Here is a 20,543-nt window from a genome sequence, read left to right as displayed (position 1 = left end):
AAATTTAAATAATTCAGTGATCATCAATATTTCCCTTTAACAGAGACTCACTGGCAGCTCAGCTGGAGATCACATTGACCAAGGCTGACTCCGAGCAACTGGCGCGTTCCATCGCAGAGGAACAGTACTCCGACCTGGAGAAAGAGAAGATCATGAAAGAACTAGAGATTAAGGAGATGATGGCACGGCACAAGCAGGAGCTGGCGGAAAAATATGCTACAATTGGTTCTGTACGTAGAGAGGGTTTAGCTGTGTTTATGGCTGTCTTATCCTTGTAACTATAGCCATTCAACCTGCAGAGAGGCATATTAGGTTTACGTAGCTCTTATACAATAAAACCATTTCCTGATCTGGTTTGTTATTGGCCAGTGTCAAGTTTTCTGGCAGCAAAATAGTGATATCACGGAATGCAATCCAGATTTATTATATAATTGCAGTTTTATTTAAGGAATATATTCAACTACCTCTTTTAGTCAAATGTTGATGACGTGGGCCAGACAGGGATTGTTTTAAGGTAAGGAAAGGGCTTGACACCACTTTCTGCTTCTGTCTCTTAATTAGGGTTGCCAAGTGGCTGGTATTTTACCGGCCTGGCTGGTAAAAATTATGGTTGATCCCAATGTTACTAATAGGGAGAAAAGATAAATATATAGGAAGACCGGTATTTTTTTCCAGAAAAGGTGGCAACCCTACTCTTAAAGGAACAGTAACATGGAAAAATGAAAGTGTTTTAAAGTAATACAAATATAATACAGTGTTGCCCTGCACTTGTAAAACTGGTGTGTTTGCTTCAGAAACACTACTATAGTTTATATAAATAAGCTGCTGTGTAGCAATGGGGGCAGTCAGCAAAGGAGAAAAGGCTCAGGTTACACAGCAGATAACAGATAAGCTCTGTAGAACATAATGGTGTTATCTGTTATCCACTATTTATCCTGTGCCATATAGCCTTTTTTCAATTTCTGCCATTGCTACACAGCAGCTTGCAAATCAACTATAGTAGTGTTTCTGAAGCAAACACATCAGTTTTACCAGTGCAGGGCAACACTACATGATATTTTCATTACTTTAAAACACTTTTATTTAAGAAAGCCATGCAACATCTGACAGGTAATGGTAGTTTGAAATTACTACTAGCAGTACCTTGCAAAATATAGGGAATAGAGATAATATGTGAGCAGTAACTCAACAAAGAAAGTGAAATATGTCAGTGTCTTATGGTGAGTATCTTTCTCTCTCTCTCTGCAGTTGGAGGAAGCTAACAAAACACTGACTATCGATGTGGGTAATTTGGCTAATGAGAAGGAGGACTTAAACAACAAGCTGAAAGAATCCCAGGAACGTGAGTATCTCCTATATTGCAGAAAAGAAACTTTTTTTAATACTCCAGACCTTATATAGACATTGCCTGGAATAACATTGCTACTTGGTTACATTTGTGCCGTTATACATAGTAGCCATGTTAATGTCTTTCCATACAGAAATTCAGAAATTGAAAGAGGAAGAAAGCAGCATTGTTACCGTCAAGGCACAGTTTGAGAAGCAGCTGTTGACTGAGAGGACTTTGAAGACACAGGTAAGGGACACAGCAGGGAAGTAGGGAAGAGACTGCTGGGGCGGGGAAGAAGGTAAAAAGGTTCCAGTACAGCACTAACTGATAAACAGTTTGGTAAAGTTAGTTAGTTCCTAGAGAGCCTAAAATAATTTTGCTGCAGGGGATAGTATTTTCTAGTTCCACTCCTGTGACATAGGGTCAGGGAACTGTGTCCAGCAATGATGATCATTCTGCCCCTAAATCACTGGTGTGCTTTAAAGGCATTGTTCAATATAAATAATAAAACTGGGTAAATAGATAGGCTGTGCAAAATAAAAATGTTTCTAATATAGTTAGTTAGCCATAAATGTAATATATAAAGGCTGGAGTGACTGGATGTGTAACATAATAGCCAGAACACTACTTCCTGCTTTTCAGCTCTCTTGGTTTCCACTGATTGATTACCAGGCAGTAACCAATCAGAGACTTGAGGGGGGGCCACATGGGTCATAACTGTTTGCTTTTGAATCTGAGCTGAATGCTAAGGATCAATTACAAACTCACTGAACAGTTATGTCCCATGTGGCCCCCCTTCAAGTCACTGACTAACTCAGAAATAGAGAGCTGAAAAGCAGGAAGTAGTGTTCTGGCTATTATGTTAGACATCCAGTCACTCCAGCCTTTATACATTACATTTTTGGCTAACTAACTATATTAGAAACATTTTTTCTTTTGCACAGCCTATCTATTTACCCAGTTTTTATTTTTACACTGAACTGCTTTAAAACACACCTGAAGATTACATTTGACCACCAATGAGAATACAAGATCAGCAGAATAATCGAGTGTGACTTAGGGCCTGGGAAGTGTGTCCCACCAGCATTCCATATAGCCTATCATCTGTAGCACAGGCAGTGATATCTGACTGCAATGCATTGACTGCCTTCTCTAGAACTTGCTAGTTACATAAAACAAGGGAATTCTGTGTGACTAAAGAGTGAGTAAATATGTAAGCCATGGGACTGTCTCAGACCTGCAGCAAGTATAAACGTTATGCTGTAACATGTTGTAATGTATACTAGTGACATAGGGCCATCCCGTGAACTGGAACTGTGACTATAAAGAGAGTGAAAACACTTTCACTTCTTCACGTTGCCTATCTGGATATTGCATAAAACTTTGCTAACAGGACTCCGTCTTATTTTATACATAGAGATATGATAACTGTGTTTTTATCCCCTTTATAGGCTGTGAACAAGCTAGCTGAGATCATGAACCGCAAATTACCCACAAAGCGAGGGCCGGACACAGACGTACGAAGAAAGGAAAAGGAGAACCGCAAACTGCAGTTGGACCTGAAATCAGAGCGTGAGAACTTCTCCCAGCTTGTCATCAAGTACCAGAGGGAGATGAATGACATGCAGGCGGTAAGAACCCATTTCTATATCGATTATGCCAAACTATTTAAAAAAAAAAGAAAAATAATACGTATATTCATATATTCAATTAGAGATCCAGTGTTAAGACTAAACCGCTAGACATTGTGGTGACTTGATATGGTTTCTCAACAGCAAATAGCAGAAGAGAGCCAAGTCCGAATTGAACTGCAAATGGCGCTAGATAGCAAAGACAGTGACATAGAGCAGCTCCGGTCGCAAATGCAGTCTTTGAACCTCGGACTCGACAGCACAAGTATCGGCAGTGGACACGGTGACACCGATGCTGAAGATGGCTTTCCAGGTAATGTTGTTTTCTCCAAAATGGAAGGAACAGACAGGGAGCCAGGGATCAGGATTGGTGTAAGGCTAATTCTACATGGGGCTGATTCTCGGCCTCTGTTTTCTACTGTGTCTCACAGGCACTGCTTCTGCTTGGGTGCAGACATACGGAATGAATTTTGCCTTGTAAATGTGTGATTTTGCTTTTTCACAACAAAATCTGCTCCTTCTGTCTGAACCCAGTCCAACCCAAGTGCCTGTAAGTTCAGGCACGGTAGTAAGCGAAGCCAGGAGATTCGCTGATTATTGGCCTGTGTATAAACAATACAATGTGGTTAGAGTTCAAAGGTTCCTATGCAGTAAAGGGTCAGTGTTAAAATAAAAACTGAGTAAATAGATAGGCTGTGCAAAGTAAAAAATGTTTCTAATATAGTAAATTAGTCAGTGACTATAAGGGGAGCCACATGGGACATAAATGTTCAGGGAGTTTGCAATTGATCCTCAGCATTCAGCTCAGATTCAAAAGCAACAGTTATGATCCATGTGGCCCCCCTCAAACTGAAAATCAAAATAACAATGCTTCAAGCCCCGTGAGTTTTCTTTTATTTGGTGCTCAAGGCACACACATACAAAAAAAGTAACTCAGTATGGGAATTTTGTCTGAAGTTTAAATACTTATTCTCCACCGAACATTCCAATAGGCAGAAGAATAAAAAATAATCAACCACTCTGTGCAGTTCTTTTCAGCTTTTAACCTATTTAAATTTTTTTCGGATTTATTGTATTTGAGGCCAGAGGAATACTGTATTTTAAAACTGTTATTAATATTATTATTATTATTATTATTATTACACAAAGCCAACAGTGCAGAGATGTAACACAGTGTGTGTGCACAATAAGCCACATCCTCACACAATACAGGCATAGGGCATATAACTACTACTCGGAAATACAGGCTCCTTCCTGACTAATGTCCCTCCATATCACAAACGTCAAAAGAGTAATTGACTTTTCTGACGCTAGAACTCGCTTTTAAAAATCGCGGGCGACTAATCTCCCCGTGTGCCCCTACCCTAAGTCAGATGTCTTTTTTTATGTTGAATTCTTTACTTTGATAAATTTTAACATCTCCTTTGCCCTTTCCTCCCATCATTGCTCGGTTTCCAGTTCACATCACACAGTCCTGTACTACGGAGTCCATGTCCTTTACCTATCAGAGTTCTTCTACCTCTCTCACCATTGGCACTAAGCCCTTCCATTCTCGCTTGCTTCCCGACATTGACTCTGATTCAGATGTGGAACCCTTCCCTTGTGCACAAATCATTACTGAGCCCGATAGTGCTGATAGTGAAGGTGACGTCCCTGTGCACCAGTGTGTTTGTGATAACTCCTTTGATATTTTCTGCCCCCACTTAACACCAGCAGTGATACTGTGCCTCTGAAGTGACAATTTATTAACATTGAAAAGTGGATCCCAGGAGCTTGGCATGATTGCTGACCGTGCATGAAGCTGGGTTTGGCTGTTAAATGTTAAACTTGATGTTAAATGAGAAATGCAACTATGAAATTAAATAATTCTGCAAATGAAAGTCATCTAAGCAACTTTGCAACTGGGTTGTATGTTCTACCTGTAGCCCAATACCTGTACTGTAAATTTACTCAAAGAAAATTAGGTGTGTGGCCTGTGTTCAGTGGTTCCACCAACCTGAGAGCAGATATGTTGTGAGGCTATAGTAAGTGCTTCCACTAACCAGCGAGTAAATCGGTTGTGAGTCTATAGTAAGTAGTTTCACTAACCAGAGAGCAGATAGGTTGTGAGGCTATAGTAAGTGCTTCCACCAACCAGAGAGCAGATGGGTTGTGAGGCTATAGTAAGTGCTTCCACCAACCAGACAGCAACTAGGTTGTTAGGCTATAGTAAGTGCTTCCACTAACCAGCGAGTAAATCGGTTGTGAGTAGGGATGCACTGAATCCAGGATTCGGTTCGGGATTCGGCCAGGATTCGGCCTTTTTCAGCAGGATTCGGATTCGGCCGAATCCTTCTGCCCAGCCGAACCGAATCCGAATCCTAATTTGCATATGCAAATTAGGGACGGGAGGGAAATTGCATGACTTTTTGTCAGAAAACAAGGAAGTAAAAAATGTTTTCCCCTTACCACCCCTAATTTGCATATGCAAATTAGGGTTCGGATTCGGTTCGGTATTCGGCCGAATCTTTCACGAAGGATTCGGGGTTCGGCCGAATCCAAAAAAGTGGATTCGGTGCATCCCTAGTTGTGAGGGTATAGTAAGTAGTTTCACCAACCAGAGAGCAGATAGGTTGTGGGGCTATAGTAAGTGCTTCCACTAACCAGAGAGCAGATAGGTTGTGAGGCTATAGTAAGTGCTTCCACCAACCAGAGAGCAGATAGGTTGTAAGGCTATAGTAAGTGATTCCACCAATCAGAAAACAGATAGGTTGTGAGGCTATAGTAAGTGCTTCCACCAACCAGAGAGCAGATAGGTTGTGAGGCTATAGTAAGTGCTTCCACCAACCAGAGAGCAGATAGGTTGTGAGGCTATAGTAAGTGATTCCACCAACCAGAGGAGATGGGTCGTGAGGCTATTGGAAGTGCTCCCACCAACCAGAGAGCAAATCAGTTTTGAGATCTATGGTCAGTGATTCAGCTAAGCAAAACCACTGCAAATGATCTTCCAACACCACATTACAATCCAGTCTTCTACATAAGAAAATATTGTACATTACTCTGGTGCTTGACTGGTTGAAGCAATTATATGCTAGTCAGTGCCAATATTCCATTCTCCTCATTGTTTGGGGTCTGTTGTTTCTACTGGGAAATCCTATTTTATCTTCCCATAAGACTGGACTATTACAAGTTGGCATTGTTGTAGCAATGTAGATGGTACAATGCTGTATGCATTCAATGCATACATTAAAAGGAATATATGAAATGTCTACAACTCAGTTAAGCAGAGCCTGCGTGACATAGAGGATAAATATATATATAAATATATACAAGCTGGATCCCGATATTTCTGTGCCGTGCCGTTTTTGCTTTTCTGTTCTTTAACCACGGTTATGGACTTGGCTTGGGCATCACATCGAGTTAAGAAAATATAACATTGGAGGAAACATTTCCTAAGTTAAATCACAGAATCACTTGGTGTCCCCGCTTTGCCTGGATTTGCTTGTGCCTTGAATTATGTGCTGTGTAGAGTCATGTGTTTGGGATAAGCTGATCCGTTGAATTAACTGACAACAGACTGTCAGTCACTGACTTTTGCCCCTGTCTCCACAGAATCCAGGTTGGAAGGATGGTTGTCGCTTCCCTTGCGCAACGCCAAAAAGTTTGGTTGGAATAAGAAGGTAAGACTTTGGCGAGTAATATACATAAAATGGCGAACACTTCAGCTAATGCTGATCTACAGCTCTCATCACCCTTAGCTGGCCACAATATTGAATCTGTAGTTAAACAACAGGTGGGCATTTACTAGTGTCATTCCTATATTTTTATTATTCAGAGATTTCCTTATCGGCCCTACAAAAACAATCACAGATGAATTCATTGTAATGACTGTTGGTGCAGACTGATTGAGAATACTAACCTACTAACCATGTCACTGCTTTATTTAACTCTCTCCTTTTTGATGCAGTATGTAGTGGTGAGCAGCAGGAAGATCTTGTTTTATGACAGTGAGCAGGATAAGGAGCTGTCAAACCCATCCATGGTGCTGGATATTGAGTAAGTATGGAGTGAACCAAGGTACTTTGTACATCACCGGTGATGTTGCCCACAGCAGCCAATAAGAGCTTTGCTTTGTTTTCTAATGTGTAGCTGACTGTTGAAATCTAATTGCTGATAGGTTGCTATGGGCAACATCACCGGTGATGTTTTTTTTAACAATATTTTACAATGTTTTTAGCATGATAATAGGCCCCTGAATGTAGCCATCTGTAATATGTTATCCATTGCTCACTTAAGGGTATATAACTGAAATGTTAGTAAAGGGATTCTGTCATGATGTAGTTTTTATTTCTAAATCACACTGTTTACACTGCAAATAATTCACTCTACCATATAAAATTGAATTCCTGAACCAGCAAGTGTATTTTTTTAGTCGTAATATTGGTGCGTAGTTACTTACAGTGTTGAATGCTGTTCTACCAGGAAGATGTTATCTGTTTACCTTACCATTGTTCTGCTGATGGGCTGCTGGGGGGGGGGGTGATACCACTCAAATCTGCAGTACAGCAGTAAAGAGTGACTAATGTTTTATCAAAACACAAGTTGCATGATTAGGGGCACCTGGGAAACTAACAATATGTCTAGCCCCGTGTCAGATTTCAAAATGAAATATAAAAAAATCGGTTTGTTCTTTTGAGAAATGGACTTCAGTGCTGGAGCAGCACTATTAACTGATGATTTTTGGGAAAAAAATTCCCGTGACAGTATCCCTTTAGGGAGCTTGTTATTAAGCTGGGGTGGTGGTTTCTCTAGACTGAATGGCAGCTGTTTCAAGTTCATTATGTTAGCTGCTAATATCTTGAAAACTAGAAAACAATGTAAGTGGCAATAGTGCTTACAAGAGCAGTCTGAGCAATTGTATATCATTTGTCTTGCAGTTATACTTTTCCTTTATGTGAACAGGGTGCATGTTCTGGCAGCTGTATCTGTATAATAGAAAACTCCAGGGCCATATCTGTGACTGTTTCTGTCCCCGTTACTGGCTAAAGTTACCAGAGGTGGCTTTTTGACACCCCTGCTAATAGGCCGCTCACTCCCAATGACACCAATTATACTGGTACATACCGTATTATAAGTTGAGGAGCAGTTGAGGAGTATCTTAGCAGTCGGATACTGCTTGACAGAGCACCTGGAAAAGTACTTGTGGGGAGCAGTAGCGGTCCTTTTCTTGTTTCCTATCTTCTACATACCGTATTAGCCTAATGTCAGAAATTGTGTGTTTTTGAGACAAAATCTCAATCACGGCACTTGTTGCATCAAAAAATTGGGGTATTTTGACCCAGATCTCCATAGAATTCAATCAAATGTTTGCTTTCAAACAGCAGACCCGTAAATGCAACATTTCTTGCAGACCTGTATCTCACTCAGTCCCTTGTATATTATATGCTGTTACTGGCACTAACCTGGCTGCTGTCTCCATATTTTAATAATGTTGCGCTTTCTATTTGCAGTAAGTTGTTCCATGTGCGACCTGTTACTCAGACAGATGTATATCGAGCTGATGCCAAAGAGATTCCACGGATATTCCAGGCAAGTGTCTGTTTTACTTTTAATGAATGGTTGAAAAGAGAGTTTTGCATTTCTGATCATTTTTATAGTCCAAACAAAACCTATGGATCATTTATCAACTTAAAGGCCACAGATTAAAGGGGATGTAAAGGCAAAAAAATAAAATCCCATTTTTACTTTCTTTAATGAAAAAGAAACCTATCTCCAATATACTTTATTGAAAAAATGTGTACTGTTTTTATAAGAAACCTGACTGTATGCAGTGAAATTCACCCTTCGTTTTACTTGCTCTGACAGCTGCAGAAACTTCAGACAGTCCCTAACTGCTGTGCAGGGAAATGATCATACTTTCAAACAACAGAGAGACCCCCCCCCCCCACCTTACTTCCCAGAACTCGAGTAGCTTTGTTTGTTTCCCTGTAACAACTGTGTAGATTTGTATCCACAGACCCAGTGCAGTCTGTATATTCTGATTATTAATCAGTCTGGCTGTATCGGCTTCTGGCAGATATTATTTGACCTGTGCTGTTTTGATCATTTCTGACCTAAGCTTAACCTCCCAACTGAAGCCCAGACAACACTGAACATGTGCGTAGTCTTGGTCTTGCAAAGATGTTTAACAAAGTTACAAGATGACAGCCCCCTGCGCCAACTTTAAAAGCATAAATCATTTGTTTAATTAGGCTTCTGGTGCAGTAAGTTCATGTTTATATTTAATATACAAAATACACCATTTCTAACATTATTCTATTTTAGACTTTAGTTGTCCTTTAAGGGTGTTCTTGCCATTTTCCCTCCCTCCTTCTACACATAGTACCACCACACTTTCCTACTTTTTTTTGCCATACAAGACCTAATTATGTAGAGCAGTTGAACCTATTTATGCCCCCTAGAGGTTTTTCATACATTGCTCCTAGGCTTTTGAGCTGTGTATTTGTCTGACAAATATTGCCACACACCTCACTTATTCATTAATGCTTTACTCCTGCCATCAATGTGCTTTTCTCAGTTGCCTAAATGCCAAGAAACTAATGAAAGCTTTTCCCTTTAGATTCTATACGCCAATGAAGGAGAAAGCAAGAAAGAACAAGAGTTCCAAGTGGATCCGCTAGAGAAGTCCAATTACATATGTCACAAAGGACATGAGTTTATCCCCACTCTCTACCATTTTCCCACTAGCTGTGACGCTTGTATGAAGCCCCTGTGGCACATGTTTAAACCCCCTGCTGCTCTGGAGTGCCGGCGCTGCCATATCAAGTGCCACAAGGATCACATGGACAAGAAAGAAGAGATAATAGCACCGTGCAAAGGTTGGTGCAACAAGACCCTGATCTACAAAAGACATTCAGCCATTTCTGGGGGTCTGGATAATACATGTTTATCCAGGGGCATCTATCTTATACATGTATATCAGGGGGTATACCACAAATCTTTTATAAAGAGCATTGGGCTACTATTTGAAGTTGCATGTGTTTTGCACTACAACCTTTCCTTTTGCAATTGTAATTTTCGTACCATATTTCAATTCTGGGTCCCATCCTCTACTGACTCAATTGTCCGTGTATATATCATAACAATGAAACTCACTTTGTCTTCTATTGCAATTTGATACAAGTCCCATTGTGCAGCTAGAGCATATGTTCTATTCTCATTGTGCTTGTCTCCATCCATATTTATCTAGAACCTTATTTTTATTGCAGTAAACTATGATATTTCCACTGCAAAGAACCTACTATTATTAGCCAACTCCACAGAAGAACAGCAGAAGTGGGTGAGTCGACTGGTGAAAAAGATCCCCAAGAAGCCCCCAGCCTCTGACCCTCAAGCCCGGTCCTCTCCACGGCCTCCTGCTAAGGCTCCGCTAAACCAATCCATGAGGCGGCCAAGCCGACAGCTTCCTTCTAATAAACCCAGGTAACTTGGCATGTATTAACCTCCCCTCCTCTAATGATTACATTTCTGTAGCATCAACAACAAGGACAAAAATGGCATCTGATCTTTTGAATAAGACTCATTGTACAGAGCGATGTTGCAAAACTGTAAAAATAATGGCAATAAGAATTGGAGATTTGTCTCTGTAGATCAGGAATAAGCATAAGCTTGGGCACTACATTATCCCAAGTGTTTTGGTTTCCAAACACCCCCCATGCCCGTAGGTTTCCCTTAACCTAGTTAGAGTGTAAGCTCTTTAAAACAGAGAAATTATTTTTCCTTTCTGGGGTTTAACAAGTTGAAAGCTATTGTATATGATAGACCCTTCGCGATGGATAGTGAACACTGTAATCCTGGAAATGCTGTGAGTGTAGTTTGTACACATAAAGACTCTTCACCACTGTAAGGGGCACCACTCGGTGGGAAATCTTTATTCTAAAATGTTTGCTTATACTGTTGATAAACCATTTATGATCCTGTAAAGATTTTAGACAGAGCTTGGGCTTTAGTTACATACAAATCACATGATCCCTAGACCACCAAACACAGCCCTGTCACCAACCAAGGTAAAGAATTTGAAATGTTTTCTAGCCAGCAGTATGTGTTTTGTTTGAATGTGATGATTTGGGCAGCAGAACCAAGTGCATGTGTATGTGTAGAACATACCGGCTAGAGCATATGCAGTATGTCTCTTGTGTCTTGTGTCTCTTGCATATGCAGTATGTCTCTTGTACTACTCAATTGCATTGAGTAGTACAGTGCCATCATAACATTGTCCGTACATTACTGCATTATTTTAGTACATTGTCCGTGCATTACTGCATTATTTTAGTACATTGTCCATGCATTACTGCATTATTTTAGTACATTGTCCGTGCATTACTGCATTATTTTAGTACATTGTCCGTGCATTACTGCATTATTTTAGTACATTGTCCGTGCATTACTGCATTATTTTAGTACATTGTCCGTGCATTACTGCATTATTTTAGTACATTGTCCGTGCATTACTGCATTATTTTAGTACATTGTCCGTGCATTACTGCACTATTTTAGTACATTGTCCATGCATTACTGCATTATTTTAGTACATTGTCCGTGCATTACTGCATTATTTTAGTACATTGTCCGTGCATTACTGCATTATTTTAGTACATTGTCCGTGCATTACTGCATTATTTTAGTACATTGTCCGTGCATTACTGCATTATTTTAGTACATTGTCTGTGCATTACTGCATTATTTTAGTACATTGTCCATGCATTACTGCATTATTTTAGTACATTGTCCATGCATTACTGCATTATTTTAGTACATTGTCCATGCATTACTGCATTATTTTAGGTAGAAACCATACATTCACTTCTCTTCCTATCATGTTTTATGAGAGCAGCCACCAAAGGGCAACCAAGCCAATGGGGCTCATTTATAAACACTGGGCAAATTTGCACCTGGCCAGTAACCCATAGCAGCCAATCAGTGATTATCTTTTTCAGCCAGCTGCAGGTTGAACACCTGATCTGATTGGTTGCCATGGGTTACTGCCCTGGTGCAAATTTGCCCAGTGTTTATAAATGACCCCGGATACATTCCCTTGTTCTTAGAAGTTTTGCTTGCTTACCTGTAACTAATGATCCTGTCGCCCTGTGTTCATTCACCCACGGGCTAACTTATCAGCTTCAGTGCTCACCTTCCCACTCCCCCAATCATTTCATTCTGTTCTGTTACTAATTTTCTTTCTAGCCCTGGTCCTGCCCTCCAAATAATTCTCCATTGACTTTCTTTAACTCTTTCCATATACACAACTAAGTAAAAGGCTGGGTAGCGACCCATGCTGCCTTCACCCTGTGCTTTTCTTGTGAGTCTAATAATCTGTTCAGTGGTGCCTCATCTCTATTGCACCCAAGCTACTGCTGCTCCCTAAATACATGGGTGTTCCCATGTGTGTGTATGTATGTATGTATGTATGTATGTATGTATGTGTGTATGTATGTATGTATGTATGTGTGTATGTATGTATAAGCTTCAGTTTACTGATGTCTTCATTTTGTAACAGGTAATGCCTGTAGGCACAATACCTACTTAAAGGGGAACTATTGCGAAAATGAAAATTTAATATAAGCTTCCTCATATTGAAGTAAGAAATTTTCTATATACAATCAAGTAAAAAGTCTGCATCGTTTCTGAAATAATCAAGTTCATCTTCACTATTTCTCCCTCAGCATCTGTTTCTCTTCATTCAGGAGTTGGGTGTCAGCTGAATGATCCAATATATCTTATAGGGGGGCTCCCTTTCCTAGCAGATGTATTAGAGCTCATTTAAATAACTGATTCCAGTACAAACAAAATCTAACTGCCTTTTGCACAAATTCTGCATGTAGAGAGACATGATGTCTGGTGATTTTAATAGAGTGAGCTCTAATACATCTTATATGTTCCCTATAAGATATATTGGATCTAACTGTTTATGAATATCTGACACCCAACTGCTCCATGAAGACAGAATGAAGAGAAACAGATGCTGAGAGAGGAATAGTGAAGATAAAACTTGATTATTTCAGAAATGGTACAGAATATTTAATTGATGGTGTTTAGAAAGTTTCTTATTTCAGTATGATGAAGCTTATATTAAATTTACATTTTAGTGATAGTTCCCTTTTAAAGTGCAGCAGCCAGATAAGGACATGTGGCCAGTGCTAAGACAGGCCACACAAAGCTAATTAAGCTGAGCCTGTTAGAACAAGGGTGGTGTGCTGATGATATACTGTTCAGCTGCACTCACCTCCCTTAGTTCAGAGCGAGTTTGGAGCAGGAGTTTTGATCTTTTTCCCAGGATGACATTAGTAGTTAAAATGCTATATGTGTGAGAAAGGAAGAATCTGTCTCAGATGTGTATTTCCTTATTTAAGAGAATGCAATTCTAAAAACTTTCCTATATGCTGCACATTTGTAATTGTTTCAATGTTATTTGTAATCACTACTATATCAAGGAAGCGTTTGCCTGGAAGTCTTCCCCTGTGGTTCATTAGACAAAGTGGAAACACAACGTGCCACATCTGATGAAGAGTCACGCTTCTGAAACGTTGTGATTCCACTGCAGGGCAGTAACTACTGTTATTTGCATTGCTGCCATCAGAAAGCTCCCAAGCTCAAAAATAAACTTTATCTCAGGGTTTAGAATCAATGTAGACAAGTCAGAGCTGCTATAGCTATGCACATCAAACATAACAGAAGTAATAGAAAAAGCCGTGCAAGACTTTCAAAGTTGGGAAAACCTGCCGATTAACTACATTGGTAGACTTAACCTTTTCAAAATGGTCACCTTCCCAAGAATATACTATTAAATGCAAGTGTTACCGCTCATAATAAAAGCAACGGACATACAGGCCCGGATTTGTGGAAAGGCCACCAAGGCCCGGGCCTAGGGCAGCAGGATTTTAGGGGGGCGGCATGCTGCCCAATCACACCCAAATTGGTTCAAAAACACTGGGGATGCGCTGGAGATACAATATTTTTTTTAAATTTCCCATGCGCCAATCCCCATTGCTCCTGTCCCCCTGGAGGGTAGAGGGGCGACAAACGGCAGTGGGCCTAGGGGTGCCCATTATGTAAATCCGGCCCTGCGGACATAAATAAAATTAACAAAAAAACTACAAACGTTTGTATGGAAACACAAAAAACCAAAGATAGCACTATCCAAACTAGCACAAACCAAAAGCTTTCGTGTCACTTCTCAATCCTACCACCGGCACAATATACAAATTCCCGGAACTACAATCCAAACATGAACTTCCTAATAGTGATAAGCGACTACCACTGCAAATCGAGTACAAACACATACAACGCAGATGTGTTCATAATGTTACAACAAACAGACACTGCATGGTCCTTGGTATGTCACCTCTGTTATATCAATGTATTTTATTCTTATTTTTGAAAATACAATAAAACAGTTATATTAAAAAAAAAAAACTTTATTGTTACAAGAGAGTAGAAAGAAAACCCTAACTCTGTATTGTTTGTCTGCTCCCCCTCTTGAAGTCAATAATAATAATGCGTAACCCTTAGGTGAATACTAAAATGACTGTATTGTCACATTTTCCTTACACCGGGACACTCCTGTTGCAGATTGCTTGATCTGGCCTTTAAAGACTGGGACTGGTCTCTTGATGATGTAGAGGATGATGATGAGGATGTTTTTGATTTCTGAAGAGCAAAATTGGGTAAAATCAGGGGGTTTGCACAAAAAATCCTCTCTGGTCCCTGAGTTTGTAGTGAGTGTGTGTGTGTGTTTGTGCTGTGCAATCGCATAACTTAACCCTTTCTCTTTCAGCTGTCCCATGGCTCATGAGCAGCTGTTAAAGGGGAACTATTGTCTGAGTTTGTAGATTAAAGGGGAACTTTTGCAAAAATGAGAATTTAATATAAGCTTCATCATACTGAAATAAGGAACTTTCTAAATACAATCAATTAAATATTCTGCATGATTTCTGAAATAATCAAGTTCATCTTTACTATTCCTCTCTCAGCATCTGTTTCTCTTCATTCTGTCTTCATGCAGCAGTTGGGTGTCAGATATTCATTGACAGTTAGATCCAATATATTTTCCTAGCAGATTAACTAGAGCTCACTCAAACTGGTTTCAGTACAAACAAAATATAACAAAATAACTGCCCTTTGCACAAATTCTGCATGTAGAGAGACATGATTTCTGGTGAGTTTAATAGAGTGAGCTCTAATACATCTTCTAGGCAAAAGATATATTGGATCTAGCTGTCAATGAATATCTGACAACCAACTGCTGAATGAAGACAGAATGAAGAGAAACAGATGCTGAGAGAGGAATAGTGAAGATAAACTTGATTAATTCAGAAACGAGGCAGAATATTTAAGTGATTTTTTAAGAAAGTTTCTTATTTCAGTATGCTGAAGCTTGTATTAAATTTTCATTTACGCAAAAGCTCCCCTTTAAACTACAAACTCCGAGCATTGTGAAAGCAAATGCTTCCTGGATGATGGGAATTGTAGTGCAACAATTGCCAGTTTTTTTACATTTCCAGTTTGATATGGGGATAAATCTAACTGCATTGTCCCTCCATTACAGTGCCCTGTGCATTACCGCATGATTTTTTTGTTCTTGCTGTGGTGTAAAACAAGCCCCATACTGAATCTCCAGAAGCGACTGCCAGGTTTGATTCCTGGTTACCTGGCTCTGATCTCTAACCAGTAACGTGCAGTGACAGCCAGGGCCTGATCTTACCGTGCATTCTCTTGGTCTCCTTTTTTTTGGAGATTCAGTACTGGGCAGCAGTGTTGGATATGAGAGTGCTTTTGGGGTGGTTTGGGTGAAAGCAGTAAAGGACTGGCACAAATAGTTTAAAGGAGAAGGAAAGCTACCAGAGCAGTTATTAGCCTCAATAGTGCAAGCTATAACACTGAGCAAACTGAGCATGCTCAAGCCCTAGCCCTGGAGGTTTAAGCTGAAAACAGCCCATGAGTACACAATAGAAGGAAAGAAATGTTGTGTTTCTTTTGACAGAGGACTCTGAGCAACGTTACTTTGAGGGTTTACTGGAATATGTATATAGACCTTTCTGATACAGCTTACTTAATTTTAGCCTTTCCTTCTCCTTTAATGCATGCAGGGATTTACATCTCTTTAATGTTTTTCTATTATACTGACTAATTATCAACACTTGTTTATGATATATTTTCCTGGGTATGGCCAAGCAAAATTTCCACCGCTTTCGTGATCACTGGGTCAGGAGAGGGGTACCCTATCAAAATAATCCTGGCTGCTTCCAGTTATATAAATAGAAGCAGGGAAACAGATCATTAGAAATTAACTACGGGATTTTTTGTAACGCACAAGGAAAGGCTAAATCACTGGGGAGGGATGCTAGTTTGTTAGGCACCACCCCCAGTTATTATGATCAATAACCACAGACCCTGGGCTCGTGCTCCTCTCCACGGAAAACTGCATTGAACTGTGGGAGCACGGTGCTGTCATTCTGCTTCCAGTCCTTTGATCCTCACTTCTGCCTTTGTCGAAGCAATAGAACAAAATCAAGACTTGGAAACAACCTGCGCCATAGCGAGGATCTCAACATGGTGTCGGGCACCTCCTGCAGTGGTAGCCCAGACCAGTAATGGGGACTAGCAACTTCTCTGGGCTCCAGTAATGGGGACTGGCAACTTCTCTGGGCTCCAGTAATGGGGACTGACAACTTCTCTGGGCTCCAGTAATGGAAACTGGCAACTTCTCTGGGCTCCAGTAATGGGGACTGACAACTTCTCTGGGCTCCAGTAATGGAAACTGGCAACTTATCTGGGCTCCAGTAATGGAAACTGGCAACTTATCTGGGCTCCAGTAAGGGGAAACCAACCAGACCAGTAATGGGGACTGGCAACTTCTCTGGGCTCCAGTAATGGGGACTGGCAACTTATCTGGGCTCCAGTAATGGGGACTGGCAACTTATCTGGGCTCCAGTAATGGGGACTGGCAACTTCTCTGGGCTCCAGTAATGGGTACTGGCAACTTCTCTGGGCTCCAGTAAGGGGAAACCAACTTGCAGGATTTATTGTGGAGTACCACAGCCATAGGAAGACCCTGCAGCGCATTTTTTGAAGACTTGCTTCATGTCAGACGGCCCTTTAGGGCTTCACTGTTCCTCTAGATACATCCCAGCTGGAACCCACCCTTGCTACTTTCTGTTTATAGGGGCATGCAAATCCAGTACCCAGACTCTGGCCAGGGCATGGTGTGTCCTTCTAAGTTCTGCCAGGTGTGGTGATTTACATGATTTATGTGCCTTATCTCTTAAAGGGTTTATTGTTCTTTGCAATCCTGTTGTTAAAGGAACATTAACATAAAAAAATAAACGTGCTTTAAAGTAATAAAAATATACTGCAGCGTTGCCCTGCACTGGTAAAACTGCTGTGTTTGCTTCAGAAACATTACTATTGTTTATATAAATAAGCTGCTGTGTAGCCATGGGGGCAGCCATTCAAAGGAGAAAAGGCTCAGGTTACACAGCAGATAAGCTCTGTAGAACATAATGGTGTTATCTGTTATTAACTATTTAACCTGTGCCATATAGCCTTTTTTCAATTTCCACCGTTGCGACACAGCAGCAGAGAATCCATATCGTCGGCCCTGGCCTATAGTCTTACTGACACTTATAAGGTTAAAAGACAACTAAAGCCTATAAATAATACGGATATAAATGCTGAACTTACTGCACGTTAGCAGAAAGTGAGGTTCCATTTCACACACACTTTATACAGTATATTTAGAATGTACATTGTAAGTTGGTCCTTAAAGGACCATTAACTTAAAAAAAAAAAATAGTTTGTATATAACGAAAAAAAAACCCACCAATGCATATTTAACTGTAAAATCGCAAAGTCTTTATTAAAAAATAACTTGCCAAAACTAGGGATGCACTGAATCCTGGATTCGGTTCGAGATTTGGCCTTTTTCAGCAGGATTCGATTCGCCGAATCCTTGTGCCTGGCCAAAAGGAATCTGAATCCTAATTTGCTTATGTAAATTAGGGGCGAGTAGGGAAATCACGTGACTTTTCATCACAAAAGAAGAATTTGTTTGACTTTTTCCTTTCCTGCCCCTAATTTGCATATGCGGGTTCGGTATTTGGCTGAATCTTTCACCGGGATTCGGGCAAATCCCAAATAGTGTATTCGGTGCATCCCTAACCGAAACTCCGCGTGCGGAGAAAAGGCAATTTCTCCTCCCTGCCTTCTATAGGAGATAGCCAGGGAGGAGAAATCGTCGCCGCGTCACCTTTTCTGAAGAGGATCGCAAGCGGAGTTTCACTAAGTTATTTTTTAATAAAGATTTTAAAGTTAAATATGTCTTGGTTTTTTTTTTCGTTATATACAAACAATTACTGGTCCTTTAAGCTTGAGGTGCACGTGCAGTATGAAGTATTACTAAACACACAGGATTGGATAAAAAACACTAACCGATATATTTTCCCTCTTGCCTTTCAGCTAACCTTGCGTGAATGCAGTCCCCGTTTCAAGACGTTCGTTTCTTCCAGCTTAAATAAGACTGAAAGCCTTCAACAAATAGTGTCTATTAAAGAAAAAAAAACTAAATATATATATTTTTTTTCCTAAGAAACTGTGCTATATATAAAACAAAGGTTTACAAAATTGTTGCTGCAATATATAAATTTATATAGATATATATATATATATATATAAATAATAGAATAATGTATGATCTGACCCCGGCTTGCCAGAGAGCCCAGGGTGGGTCGGCTTTTTATCACACTGGGATAGTCGATCATCACTCCGGAATTTGATTGGTCGGCAGCAGATATACCAGCACCTTCCCTATGAATAGTAAAAGCAGGTCTGCGCCCCCCCAGTTTTGCCTGAGCATCGGAAGCTGTTCCACAAAGCAAACACTACATTCAGCCTAATGGACAAAGCTACTGATCCATCGCATTCAATTGACCTGCACATGGAAAGGCCAAGCCGGAGCCCCCTGCATTTAAATGACCGCTATACTGTGTGTGTATATATATATATATATATATGTATATCCTGTACTGTACACCACCAAGAGGCTTTGTGACAATGGCACAGTTTATTTTTGTATGCAACGACAGATGCAGTGAACTACTGCAGCTGCACCTATGCATGCGTTTGAAGCCATAGGGGGTTATGGAATAAAAGGCACTCAGTTTGCCCAGGGGCAGTAACCCATAGCAACCAATCAGCGGGAAGCATTTACTCGTCACCTGTTCAACATCTTATTGGTTGCTATGGGTTACTGCTCCTGGGCAAGCTTAGTGCCTTTTATTACATGTGGGGGATAGTGTTTATTAGGAACCCTCCCCACCCCCTTAAAGGAGAACTGAACCCTAAAAATGCCATATTCTATATACCGAACTTATTGCACCAGCCTAAAGTTTCAGCTTGTCAATAGCAGCAATGATCCAGGACTTCAAACTTGTCACAGGGGGTCACCATCTTGGAAAGTGTCTGTGACACTCACATGCTCAGTGGGCTCTGATTGGCTGTTGAGAAGCCAAGCTTAGGGCTCGTCACTAATTATCCAGCAGAAAATGAGCTTCCCCTGTAATATAAGCTGATGCTACAGGTTTGCTGATTATTAAATTCTGATGCTAATTGCACTGGTTTCTGTGCTGCCATGTAGTAATTATCTGTATTAATTACTAATCAGCCTTATATTGTGACATTTCTATTCTATGTGTACTGTATATTGTGAGTGGCTCCCTAAACTCAGTAAGTGACAGCAGCACAGAGCATGTGCAGTGAATCAGCAGAAAAGAAGATGGGGAGCTACTGGGGCATCTTTGGAGACACAGATCTTTACTGCTTAAGGGCTGTGGTTGCCTTGGGCTGGTACAGAAGCACAAAACATAATGTACAACAGTTCTAGCTACTTCTTTATTTAAGCTTTAGTTCTCCTTTAATTCTTCTTTTATTAGGAACACAAAAAAGCAAAAGTAACTGCATGCAAGTGCCTGGCAGCTTATCTCTGGTTTGATACAACCTGAAGCCTTTAACTGCAAGGAACCCTATCCGAATGCCTTAATTAATGTCTGTTTTTTTTTAACCATTCCATCACTACCTTCTCTCTGGGTTACACGAGATATTGTGCTGAGAGGGGAGCGGGATAGTGCACTATTTTTACACGTACTATAACATATACGATTGCTAGCCTATTGTTTTGAATGTATTTTAAAAAAGCAATTTTTGTGGGTTTTGTTCTGAAAACTGCTAGTTTGGCTGCAAACACATGATCAGAGCTTCCATGTTTTTTATGAGTACACCCCCCAACTACTTCTGTTCTTCAGATCCTCCGTATTAGTCACAGTTCTATTATAGAATATATAAGTGCTATGGCCTCATTCGCGTCCCTCCCTTTAATATGTTTTTATTCTTCGAAACAAAAAAATCTGATTTGTCGTCTTTTTTTTTTTTTAATCGTCCATAGCACATGCGCACAAGAGCTAACACACCTTATTCATACTGTAGATGTATTTTAATACTTTGGGAACTGTTCTGCATCACAGAGCTCTAGATAGAGAATGGCAATTCAAAAA

At 40.3% G+C, this 20,543-nt stretch overlaps 1 protein-coding gene across 3 annotated transcripts in view; it reads left to right on the top strand.

Moving 5' to 3' along the window:
• The window catches only part of rock2.S (Rho-associated, coiled-coil containing protein kinase 2 S homeolog), a 127,970-nt gene extending 109,359 nt beyond the window's left edge, over positions 1-18,611 (top strand). Inside the window, exons 22-32 of one of the 3 annotated variants that reach the window (XM_018264206.2) lie at positions 44-230; positions 1,249-1,342; positions 1,482-1,576; positions 2,782-2,961; positions 3,106-3,274; positions 6,553-6,620; positions 6,908-6,996; positions 8,451-8,529; positions 9,560-9,818; positions 10,209-10,422; positions 18,454-18,611. In XM_018264206.2, the coding sequence (XP_018119695.1) occupies positions 44-230; positions 1,249-1,342; positions 1,482-1,576; positions 2,782-2,961; positions 3,106-3,274; positions 6,553-6,620; positions 6,908-6,996; positions 8,451-8,529; positions 9,560-9,818; positions 10,209-10,422; positions 18,454-18,457 (1,438 nt within the window). In that variant the 3' untranslated portion in view covers positions 18,458-18,611. 3 annotated transcript variants of the gene reach the window in all.
• Positions 18,612-20,543: the final 1,932 nt, after the last annotated feature.

The sequence above is a fragment of the Xenopus laevis genome, chromosome 5S (assembly GCF_017654675.1).
Source record: "Xenopus laevis strain J_2021 chromosome 5S, Xenopus_laevis_v10.1, whole genome shotgun sequence".
Classification (NCBI taxonomy): Eukaryota; Metazoa; Chordata; class Amphibia; order Anura; family Pipidae; genus Xenopus; species Xenopus laevis.
This window is presented reverse-complemented; position numbering and strand designations above follow the sequence as displayed.